This window comes from Nylanderia fulva, unplaced genomic scaffold, assembly GCF_048542155.1.
Source record: "Nylanderia fulva isolate GAGA-0341 unplaced genomic scaffold, ASM4854215v1 Scaffold8, whole genome shotgun sequence".
Taxonomy (NCBI): Eukaryota; Metazoa; Arthropoda; class Insecta; order Hymenoptera; family Formicidae; genus Nylanderia; species Nylanderia fulva.
In genome coordinates, this window is record NW_028190916.1 from 3,021,598 (window position 1) to 3,034,301 (window position 12,704).

A 12,704-nucleotide genomic window follows, 5' to 3' on the forward strand; every position below is an offset into this window, starting at 1 on the left:
AAAAAATAATATACACAAAAATATTTCAACTGAAGACGCGTCGATACTGCAGATGATAACAGTCGATAATCAGCTGTTGTTGACAACTTCGTTCGGTACCTACAGATGGCGCTAGTTACAAATTACACTTTTCGCTAGGGAATTAGTATTACCGCCGTAGAATTAGCAGAGGAATTGAATATTTTTTAATATTTTATATTATATAATCAACAAAAGCTGCGTTCGAAAACATCCCCCGAGTGCATTCCCTCTTTTTCTATATCACTTCTATGTCAGTGATATAGAAAGAGAAGGAATGTACTCAGAGGACGTTTCCGAACGCAGCCCAATTTAGTCTTTCATTTTATCCCTAGAATAGAAATGAAAGGTTTTCATTGGTTGAATTCCTTATGCTTTATGCATAACGCACAATACATTTTTTATAATGTACAAATTTATTTAAATTAGAAAAAGGGTCGTTTCCCAAATAAAAATAACAATGAATATGTTATTCTCAATGATTTCTAATCGATTCCATTTATAATTAATGTTAAATATCAATTATTATACTATCTACTAACTTGACGGTTGATAAAATTTTGTTATTAACAAAAACTATATTATTTCCTAAATTAAAATAATGTTTTCCTAAACTTCCCCAAACAATTCCCAAATTATATAATATAAAATAATTAAAAAATATTCAATTCCTCTGTTAATTCTACGGCGGTGTTAGTATTTTCAGCAAATCGTCTACGTCAGATGTTAGTCACATGACTTTAGACAGTGACGGATGCCGCGTAGTTGTCAAAAATTAAAATTTTTCTTTTTCTTCCTTTCTCTTTCTCTCGAGAGAGATTTTTTAAATTTATTTTAATTTTTCAAAAATATGGATATTTTTGTAACATAATTATATTTTTAAATATAACTGACGAACATTAAAATATAGGCTTACTAACAATTAACTTAATAGATATTTATGCTTATATGTAAATTAATTTTTACTTATTAACTATTAATTATTTTTAGATAAATATAATATATATACAAAAAATTATATTTTTCCTTTAACCTAAAATATTTGAATTTATAAAAATTTTCTTGTTTTGGTTATAAAGAGTCTATATCAGATAAAAAGATAAAAAATTTACTAGATTTGTAAACAAATTCGTTTAAATTGATATGTCAACTCAAGGGTAACGCTAAGCATAATTACACTCCTACGTGCGCGAGTGTGAGCGAAATAAATCAGCACTCAGTTCCGTTGTAAAAAAATGGCTCTACTCGTTAGAAATATCTGCAAAACATTTTCCCAGGTAATACGATATTCTTTCGTATTTTCTGAATTTCGCCTCGCTTGTATTTGTAAAATATGGAAACATAAAATGCGAGACAAAAGCATGATGATTACGTTGTGCAAATAACGCGACATTTTTCGACGAATAGTAGAATTGCAAGGGCATTGCATATTCGAGTATTTTTATTCGAAACGCATGCTGGTTTTCGTTGATCATCAGAAATATAAATACTTCTTTTGATATACTGCGAATTTATCTTATGATCACCCGAATCGTCAATTTATATATAAATTAGAACGAGAAACCAGTTCCCCTCACTGATCTCTATATAAGTGATATCTCTATATCAGTGGTTTCCCTGAGTTCACTTTTATTGTGTAATTGTAATTTAATCAGAACAATTATGTTATCCATCGAGAAAAGGCAATAAATTAAAAATTAGCATTTCTTAAAAATAATTATTAAAAAAGAATTCAACTTGTATTAAAAATTCAATTAAATAAAATAGAATCATAATGCCGATTAAGCTATCATTAATTAGTATTGCATTAAGAGATATTAAAATTGTAATATTTAAGAAAAATATTCATTTATAATATAGATATTGTAATTTATTTTATGTACACAGGCTGCTCAGAAGAGCATTGTTAGGACTCTGCACATAGGAGTGATACGGCAACAAGAATCAGTAAGTGTTATTATTTTTAAATTGATAAAATTAGATACTTGTATTTACTGACAACTATTTCTTTTAGGCAGTTGAACAAGAAGGAAAGTTGAAATGTACCTTAATACCAGGAGATGGTGTTGGACCAGAACTTGTGGTTGCAGTTCAAAGTGTATTCAAAGCTGCAGATGTCCCAGTTGAATTTGAACCTTATTTCTTGTCTGAAGTGAATCCAACTCTGAGTGCTCCCTTGGATCAAGTCTCCAACAGTATTGCTAGAAATCGAGTTTGTTTAAAGGTCTGATACTCATAATGTAATATAACATATTTAATATTTTTATTTTATATGTATAAAGAGAAGATTTATACAACACTTTAAAAATATATGTTCAAAATATGTTGAGCTGAAAAACAATGGTTTTATATAACATTATATCCAACATTTATTTTTTATGTTAAAGGGTATTCTAGCAACACCAGATCACTCTATGACAGGAGAGTTGCAAACCTTGAACATGAAACTACGTAAGAGCTTGGACCTGTATTCAAATGTAGTGCATGTAAAATCTCTACCAGGTATCAAATCACGTCATCAGAATGTAGATTGTGTTATCATCAGAGAACAAACAGAAGGAGAATATTCTGCATTGGAGCATGAATCTGTCAAAGGAGTAGTAGAATGCCTAAAGATTGTAACTGCTGCTAAGAGTCAGAGGATTGCAAAGTTTGCCTTTGATTATGCTGTAAAGAATAATCGCAAGAAAGTTACATGTGTTCACAAAGCTAACATAATGAAGCTTGGCGATGGGCTTTTCCTCAGATCATGCCAAGAAATTGCCAAAATGTATCCTAGGTATCCTAATAATTTTTTATCATCTATCAACTATCTTAAATGTTATAAAAAATTATTGCTAACTTTTTTATATTTTGATTTTTCGTTAAAACAGGATTATGTTCGAGACGATGATTGTTGATAACTGCACCATGCAGATGGTTTCCAATCCACATCAATTTGACGTTATGGTAATGCCGAATCTATATGGAAATATCGTCGATAATCTTGCGTCTGGTTTGGTCGGTGGTGCTGGAGTCGTCGCTGGTGCCAGTTACAGCGCCGAATGTGTCGTTTTTGAACCGGTAACATATTTTGTTTTACTTGTACAACATAAGACTTATATTTGATACAATTAGTGTTATAGGGAAAGAAGATACTTTCTCAAACTACTTGTGACTTTTGTTAATTTTAAAGTGCACAATTATGTATATTATGAAATTATATTTTCTTCAATAGGGTGCAAGACACACATATTCTGAGGCTGTTGGCAAGAATGTTGCGAATCCAACAGCGATGTTGTTGTGTGCGGTAAAATTGTTAAATCATTCGAATCTCAAACGTTACGGCGAGCAGATTCGGGAAGCGTTGAATCGAGTGTTGAATGATGGAAAGGTGCTCACAAAGGATCTGGGCGGACAAAGCTCAACAACAGACTTCACCGCCGCTGTAATAAACAGCCTGCGTTAATAATAATATTTGTGTAATATAGACCAGGCATATAGATTCTAGTAAACTCATTTTCTTGAAGTTATTTAGGATATCTAGAATAACTATGTAAAATGTAGTGCATCCGTTATAGGATATAGCTATAAATATATAACCTTATACATGTATATAACTTATACATTTTAAAAATTTCTAAAATTGTATAATTGTATAGAAATATTTAATGTATATTCTTACAATAGTAAAATTGTATGTTCTGCGACAAAAAGGGCTTTAAAGTTCTTTGCACATTGCTGGTTCATGGAAGTCCAACTGCGATGTATGAATGCATAATTAATTTTATAATAGTATAATCAATTGTATTATATCCATATGTAATAAATTATGCTACCTTGTATATCCTGTTAAAAAATTATAATTATATATAAAATAATAAATTACAATTATATTAGAATCCATCAAAATTCAATCAAATAATATATATAAATATAATATTAGAAACGTGTGTGTATATATACATTTTCAGTTCTACAATTTCTATTTAAATAAATTTAAATAACGGTAATATGTAAATTTACATTAAAAATTATGTATAATAAAAATTATATGTTCCTCAAAATGTATTTTTAATTTATAATTTTTTTTTTATAGTAATTTAATTGTTTAATTTTTTAACATTTCGGGGAATAAACGTTTGTATATAATGTAATAAAAATTATAGTATCCCAACTATAATAGAAATATAGAATTAAATCCCCTCTCTCAGCATCAACAGCTGATCAGAGTTTCTGTTCATCAGTCTATGCTTCATGTATCTACAATCTACATATACATATATGTATATGAAAAGTGACATAAAGCAAATAATTTAAATCAATGGATCCCGATAATTACACAATGGATTTAATACGTCAAGATATTGTTAAATATCATCTTCAAGTTAATGCTTTAGTACAAGTAAATATACATATATCAAGTTGTATACGAAATATAACCAAATTTTAGCACTATACGAATTTATTGTAAACGATTGCATTGCTATATATGATTATATAGAATAGTATAAAAAATTATAGTGTAAATATCAATTAATAATTTACGTATTTCTATTATGCAGGACATTCAGCAATGTAGTGGACCATTGGAGGTGCTTGATGAGCTCAATGCGGAGGGCAGAACTAAAATAGCAGTTTTAAAAAACTCCATTGAGCGATTAGCATCTATTGCTGAAACTGAATCAAATGAAAAGAAAAAAACTGAACTGTTACTTGCAGTGGATAACTATAAGGAGCAACTAAACTCTTCTCTGGCAGCCTTCCGCAAAGCAAATGTTGTTAGTGCATGTGTTATTGATAAATTGGCAAGGGAAAATTTATTCCCTATGTCAGAAGAACAGCAGAACGCTCTTCGTAAACGACACGGCAAACAGAGCTTGACGAATGCATCTAGTCAAGTAACAGATAAATTATTGAGCATTTCAAGACATTTAGCTGAAACAACTCAGAGAAGTGCCGATACCTTGGACACACTGTGTATGTATTCTGTTGTATTATTCAATATGATAAATATCATGATTCTATGGATTATCATTATTTCAGTAACATCTTCAGACAAAGTTGGTAGCACCAAGGATGAATTAGAACATCAGCAACAGGCAATAGTACAATCGGGTAAACTTTTAGGAAAATATGGAAGACGGGAAGTCACTGATAAAGCCTTGCTTGCATTGGCATTTGTCTTCTTTCTCGCCTGTGTATTTTACATTCTGCAGAAAAGACTATTTTGAATATATATATATATATATATATATATATATATATATATATATATATAAAATGTATAAAACGGTATAATCTAATTATATACAATTTAAAATTCTTATATAAAATATAATGTGATAAATAATAGAATTGCAAGCAATAATGTGCATATATATGTATATATTGAACATTATCATAAAATTTTTTACACTAAAGTCTGTATGTATTTCAAAAATGAGACAGAAATCATTATAATTATATTATTGTTATATATTATATATATTATTAATATATATATGCAAGGGAAAGAGCAAGAGAAATAGCATAAAAATGTATATAAAATCATTAAGTACACGTGGAAGAAAGCAAATCATACTTCAGTACATAATATAACAGAAAGGATATATATGATTAGCATGATATACAATCATGGTAAATTATAAGAGTAAACTCTATCTATTGAACATAGTGGACAAAAAATATTCAATACAAAAGGAATATATTGAAATAGAGAAATTATTGTGAATATGTATTACACAAATTTGTTATATATATGTGTACGTATAGTGAGAGAAAGAGAGATTATTATAAAAGATTTTTCTCTATTTTTTTTATTCAAACTTCATTAATCATTTTAATCAATAAAGAAAAAATTGGAAAGTATAACTTTTGAAACAATAAATGATATCTTTTATTAGATATTTATTATTTTTATATAAAGATAGCATTCTTAAAAATAATCTTTAAGAGTGTTGTATTGTAAGTGTTTGCTATCTGGTAATGAAATTAGAAATTTATGAAATAAATTGTAACAAAAAAATTATAACAGATTTTAATGCAAAGAAAAGATAACATAGATTATATCACAGAAAAATCAATATATTTTTGATCTAAGCTCACCTGTATATAAAATAAATTGTTGATCTGATGATGAATGGCATGCTATAAAATTATTAATTTCAAAATTTATTCAAAAAATAATGTATAATAGCTAATAATAATCTATTTTCGTAGGCTTTTTATGATTTTTGTACGTGTGATCCTTAATATATATATATATATATATATATATATATATATATATATATATATATACATCTCTATTTTTTGTTAAATAAAAAATAAATTAATAAAAATTTATTTAATAACATAGAATAAATATACTGAAATATAAGAATTTTCTTTTTTGTACAGTTTAATTAAATTTCTATATTTATAAATTATTCTATATTTGTAAATTAATGATAATTAGTTAATTCAGATTCCAGATTATCAATATATAAGTCATGTCAAATCATTAATTATATCAATAACGCAACATTAAATCAGACGAATATTTTTATTGAACTGTCACAAAATGTTTTTGTGGAGCGTATAATGTATTGACAAGGATATGATGACTGAGATTGCTAAATTGGAAAAAAAACTTTCGCTTTGTACGATAGACAACTCAGTTTAACTTGCATAAAATAGTAAATCTCTTAATCCTTTGAATATAATTTTATAAAGACAGATTTAATTATATTCTCGTATAATAAGCTTTATGTAAATTCAATTTCTCTATATGGCAAATAACAGTGCATATGCCATAGTTAAATTTAAATTACATTATCAGTATATAAAGTTGCGCAATAATCAAATTATGTTCACTCATGATATTATTAATAAATAGGCTAAAAAAACTGATAATTATTTAATCCTTTGCATCCTATATCATATTTACAGTAACAGTGCAAGAGATCTTACTATAATATAATAAATACATAAAAGCTGATGTTTTACAGAAGTTAATTGCTAAAATATTAATGTTTGTATATATTTGCGTTGCAAGATTCAGCTTAATCAATTGCTACTGTCAGAGCGAGAATAATTACAAATGCAAAGGATTAAAATATCCTTATTCCAAGTGACTTAGTTTTGGTATGATATACATGAATACTTAATATATAAAATTAATCATTGATAAATTTTATAAAATAATATCTAATGGAACACAATATTTTCTGGATATTTTAAGTTAAACCATACAAATTTATTGAAATTTCGACCTAACTGGCCAGTACAATTTAATTAGAAACACTACGTTTCGATCCTTAGGTACGGGTTCTTTTCAAGTGTAACTTTCAAGATGTTGATTCGACAGCAATAAAATTTTAACGGTTTAACATTAGTAATTTTATTGCTTTCGAATCAACATCTTGAAAGTTACACTTGAAAAGAACCCGTGCCTAAGGGTCGAAACGTAGTGTTTCTAATTAAATTGTACTGGCCAGTTAGGTCGAAATTTCAATAAATTTGTATGGTTTTGCTCATAGCTGGCGGCTTCATTGATTTTATCGTTATTTTAAGTTAATTATAATATTGTCGTTTTTATATTTATAATCGCGTGTGTGTGTTCATATTGCAAGACAAAAAAAATATATATTTATTATTTATTCATATCTCTCCTTGCCAGAATCATTAAAATTAAATATAATTGAATATCTTTACATTGATCATTCATTGACTCCATTCTCACACAAATAGTATTGCAATTAATATTCAGTAATAGAGTTTTCTGCAATACGACATTCTTCAATATCATTTGCTATAATCATTTTAAATATATTATTAATTTAACATTTTTGAAATTAAATAAATTAATAAGATTATGTTTTTTTAAACTAAGCTTTTAACAAAATTACTTACGTACATGATAATGATTAATTACTAATCAACATGTCCTAAAGACACATGAAAAAGTTTTACAGTCAAATAAACGCAGTGATTCACAAAATAATATTATGATCTCGTTTTTCAAACTTATTTTAGACTCTGTCTGTAGAACAGCTGCGAAAAAAATATTGATATCATACAATTTAAAAATAATGAAAAATCAATCAATCATTAAATTTAATTTTGCTTTCAAATTGTTCCTCAAATTTATATTTTGGATAGATTTCAAACTCAAGATCTCAACTTATCTCGTTCACAAATAAAATCGGTTTACCTGTTGTGGCATGTAGTTTTTTTTTCTTAAGCAATTCGTCTCTTTTGGTACAGCCTTACTTTAATAGTTACAAAAAATAACGCTCTGTTATCTTTAAAGGAACTCCCTGCTTGATATAGTCAATTTTGTCTTTGAATAAATAATTCGCTGAGATTAAGCTTTCGAGCCTGCTTTATCTTGAAATCTTTGCACGTGCAGTTTCTTATAATCCTTCCTATATTTTTCGATCGTCAATTCGGTATCACTAGTATTCGACAGGCTCAATGCTACCGGATCTAAGCTCGCCGCCAGCTTCAGATACGTCTCCTCCATCTCCTTCGTGATTTTCACCTCATAATCTAAATTGTTCTTGTGACACTCCTTCGGTGATTGTTCGTCCTCAAAAGTTATGAGATTTTTTTCGCTTTCCTTCTGTTCCATGCACTTTGACAAAATATTAATATTGCTGGATTCATTTTCCATAATCCTTTCGCTACCATCTTCGATATTTATCAAAGACTTCTTCGATGCATCTCGAATTTTGCAAGCTAAAATTCCGTCTTGCTTCGAAGACTTCTTCAGACAATTGTTCGGATAGACATCGCTCGCAGTATTCTCTTCGCATTTAATCTTATTGCTATCGTGTGACGCAGAATTTTCCACGCATGTGGATTGACGACTGACGTCAATGGACGACTGGACCCATTCGGCTACTCGTTGCAACTGATTGTCCTGTAACAGCACTGGCGGTGAATTGTCCTCGCTATTGGTAGACATCGAGTGTTCAGAATCGGCCCGAGATGCCTTTTTTGTATGCACCAGAGCAGTACTGGCCTTGCCGGCGCCGTTGCTGTACAACACAGTCTTGAAGTGACCTGCGTTGTCTAGTAAAATGTTTTTAGAACCAGGCGTGACGCGCACCAGGCAATTTCGCGGACCTATCACGCGACTCGAGTTCGACTTAGTACTCGAGTTGAAGGTGCCACCGGTCAACGATTGCGTGACGTCGCTGCAGCTACTAGACGGATCGGAACTGGAAATGACCATACTGTCGCTGCTGAAGCTCGGACTAGTCGCTATTTCCGTCTGGTTGCTATCATTATTATTTGCTGCGCTATTGTCCGGACTTTTAACCTCGATCAAAGTGAATTGTGCGAATGTATTCCGCGCCTCCGGTGTTCTATCGTTCTTCCAATCGCGATCGTTGATGATATCGAGGTCGATACCGTGATTCGCTTTGCATTTATTCTCCATCGAAACGTTCACTTCAGAAGTCTTCAATCTCGTCCATTCGTTCTTCCACAGCCTATCATTGATGATATCGATATGCGTCTGTTCTTTACCAGAAAACTGATTATTGGCACGCGTCGATACAGGGTCGAAGAGAGGATCAAAAGAGTTTCCTTCGTCTTTATTCCAACACTTCACGGTGGATCTATTATCAATCGGAGAATCACACTTCCTGTTGTTGCCTTTAAGCAGTTTGGACGCCTTGTCGATGTTTATTCTATTGAGATCGTTCGATCTTGGAAACGACGACGAATGCTTACTCTCGTAACTCTGGGACGAGTTCTTTTTGTTTGAGTTTTTCTTTGTAGTGGCACAATTCTCCTCCGTCATGCAGTCTTGCATAGTCCTGCTGATAAACTTCTCTTTAATATTCGGAGCTTGGGAAACAAATATAGTGTAATCGCCGTTCACACGATGGCAGATCTTATCACTGTTCTCATTGATCTCGTAGAAGATCGCATGCGACGCGAGGTTCGGTTGAAGTTTACCTTTGCTTTGATGCTTCTCACCATTCGCCGTACCTTCTGAAGTTTGTTTCTCAACATTACGCGCGTGTCCATCGGAGAAAGAAAGCACATCCGGCAAACATGTTTGTGTCTCAGCATCCACCATGAGAATGCTCCTGTGACAGGTGCATGTGTCACAGTGTTTGGCAAAGGTTCTCTCTTTCTCGCGATCCTCCAGCACCTTCGCCATAATGGCTGCTGATACGATATCCATCGGTGGCTTGATTTCATCGCTATCGTCATCGCTATGCTTCTCTACTGTTGGCTTCGTAATATTATACACCATAGCTGTCGGCGGAAATGTAGATATGGGCACAGTGATGCTCTTTACATCCGGCTGCGTTACATCCTGCGTGGAACATCGCTTTTGCGCGACGTATGTTCGCACTTTAGCCTGCACCTCGGAAGGCAACTGCAATAATAAAAAATAATAATGTTGAAAAATTTACTACCTTTACTTTGTTTCTCTCTCTCTCTCTCTCTCTCTCTCTCTCTCTCTCTCTCTCTCTCTCTCTCTCTCCTCTATATCGCTCATCTTTACTTAAAAAATTATAAAATATAAATGGAAAACATGAGAGTCTAAAATAAAGTTTACTTATTGATGCGTAAAATAAACGAGACATTATATAAATACAGGTAAATGTCATTGTAATATTTAAGTTTGCAAATAACGCCAAAATATAAAATATAGGAAAATTAAAATGCATCATTTGATTGATAAATAATAAATACAAATACAAAACATAATAATATAATTCATTATCATCATATACCTACCTTTTTAATCAAATGAGAAAATTATCTCAATTTATTTTACATATATTTTACATATGATTTACATATGATATATCTTACCGAATCATATTTCTGACCCACAAAATTGGAAGGTTTGCATTGTAGTAATTGAATAGCCAAACTAACATCGTTTCTATATTTTTCCTGTAAAAAAAAGAATATCTATTACATAAAAAATAAATACATATAAATTAATATTGTACATATGTATATGACTGTGTAGTGCAATTTTTCTCTAATTTATTACAATAGAATTTTACAAATAATATAAAGTATAAAAAAATATAACTTTTATAAAGCACACTATATAAGAGAATAGAATATTTACATTATCTTGAGTTAATTGATGAATTGTGTAATTTGCATCTGCTAATCTATGAGACAGAGTTGCTATGTCCTTGGTAAAGGCACCTTTCTCCGTCTCACATTTGTCTACAATTCGTAGCAGTTTATCCTCCAAATTTTGATTGACCTTTTGAACTCTCTTGTGCGCTTCGTGCAGGCGTGAATATTTTTCTTGCCATATTAACAATTCTTCTTTCATGGAAGCCAGTTCTCCATTTGGAAATTTATCAGCCTCGTTTAAAAATTGTGTCTCCATTGTCACAATGTGGTTTTCTCTCTCAAGTAAACGCTGGCGCAAATTCTCTATTTCCACATGCAAGTGCATGTCACACTGTTGTTGATTTTCTTGGTTGCAAGTGCCGCACTTACAACCACATTCCTGTATGATATTATGAGATAAGCTCACAAATGTATACAGTTACATATTCTTATATATTGTTATAAAACAAATAAAAGTTACAATACTTAACAAGAATGATATATGTATATTTATGTGTGTGTGTGTGTGTGTGTGTATATATATATATATATATATATATATACACACACATAAATATACATATATATATATATATATATATATACATATAATAGAGTCTAGTTGTAAATATAGATATTGTCAGAAGAGATAATTGCATTACAAATTAAACTCAATTATATTATAATACAGATTAAATCAATCGTATTTTTTTTATATTTATATTTAAATAATGCAAGAAAAAGAAATTAGAAATATATCAAAAATTAGAAATGCAAATAAAATTGCATTCTACTGGACTCAAAAGTGTATAAAAAGTAAGTTGCAGTAAAGAAAGCAACGTGAATTATAAAAATAAAATCATAAAAAATTAATAAGAAACCAATACGAGGAAATTATCATTGTTGATCGACAAAAATACTACAGTACCAAGCTGTGTCCGTTGAATCAGCTGTCTCTGACGTTCCACGTTGGCAATAATTTTTCCGCGGATTAACTATAACATGGAATTTTTCCCGATTAAATTACTCACATACCTTGCACTTCTCCGCCATAATGGTCCACTCCACTGGAAATGATATCGGAAATAATAATGCAAAAATATCGTCTAACAGCGCAACTACTGCGATGTCGTGGGAGCCTCATAACCCTTTCCTTTCTCGGCGTCTCCGACGTGCTTTGCGGAAAGTATGTACAGATCTGTCAGGCGCTCGACGTTGCGATTAATCGCGCGTACAACGTGGAACTCGCAGCGTAAACACGCGAATACTTCACATTTTTAATACAACTGACAGATCGCGGAAAGGCCCGCTTATCTCTATCCTTTTTTTCGTCATGTATCGTCTGTCGTCGTCTGCCATACGAACGAGTACGAACCTCTCCAAACCAGTATCGTACCAATCGAATCTCGGAGCCCCAGATCCAAGATATTTAATCACCGATAATACACAATATATGTATAATAAATTAATTATAAATAATTTATAAATAAAAAAATTAAAATATAAATTAATATTAATATAAGTATTAAAATTATATATATTATATAAATATAACATTATATATTTTATATATAATAAAGAATATTTATATATAGCACAAATAAGAAAAATAAATT

The 12,704-nt window shown here is 30.5% G+C and overlaps 3 protein-coding genes across 7 annotated transcripts; 2 read left to right on the forward strand and 1 right to left on the reverse strand.

The window, feature by feature from the left end:
- The first annotated feature begins 1,164 nt into the window (after window positions 1–1,164).
- Window positions 1,165–3,842, forward strand: LOC114935984 (isocitrate dehydrogenase [NAD] subunit beta, mitochondrial). Its single transcript, XM_029308942.2, has 6 exons — window positions 1,165–1,295; window positions 1,906–1,965; window positions 2,033–2,242; window positions 2,406–2,797; window positions 2,892–3,081; window positions 3,236–3,842. Exons 1-6 carry the CDS (start codon window positions 1,254–1,256, stop codon window positions 3,464–3,466), a joined length of 1,125 nt encoding a protein of 374 aa, XP_029164775.2. The 5' UTR covers window positions 1,165–1,253; the 3' UTR covers window positions 3,467–3,842.
- Window positions 3,843–4,214: 372 nt separating this feature from the next.
- LOC146720000 (vesicle transport protein SEC20-like) lies at window positions 4,215–6,238 on the forward strand. Its single transcript, XM_085489218.1, has 3 exons — window positions 4,215–4,402; window positions 4,563–4,977; window positions 5,044–6,238. The coding sequence occupies exons 1-3, from the start codon at window positions 4,322–4,324 to the stop codon at window positions 5,229–5,231; spliced, it is 684 nt and encodes a 227-aa protein (XP_085345344.1). The 5' UTR covers window positions 4,215–4,321; the 3' UTR covers window positions 5,232–6,238.
- A 287-nt stretch (window positions 6,239–6,525) lies between these two features.
- LOC114935987 (uncharacterized) lies at window positions 6,526–12,457 on the reverse strand. 5 transcript variants are annotated; one of them, XR_014926268.1, is made up of 5 exons: window positions 12,124–12,457; window positions 11,093–11,488; window positions 10,825–10,908; window positions 8,195–10,381; window positions 6,526–8,034 (listed from the first exon to the last, which is right to left on the reverse strand). XR_014926268.1 is itself a non-coding variant. In XM_029308948.2 (4 exons), exons 1-4 carry the CDS (start codon window positions 12,139–12,141, stop codon window positions 8,348–8,350), a joined length of 2,532 nt encoding a protein of 843 aa, XP_029164781.2. In that variant the 5' UTR covers window positions 12,142–12,457; the 3' UTR covers window positions 6,526–8,347. The 5 variants fall into 5 exon arrangements, 2 of the variants coding, with proteins under 2 accessions (XP_029164781.2, XP_085345360.1); XR_014926267.1 differs by having other exon boundaries at window positions 6,526–7,792; window positions 7,898–10,381; XR_014926266.1 differs by having other exon boundaries at window positions 6,526–7,792; window positions 7,894–10,381.
- Window positions 12,458–12,704: the final 247 nt, after the last annotated feature.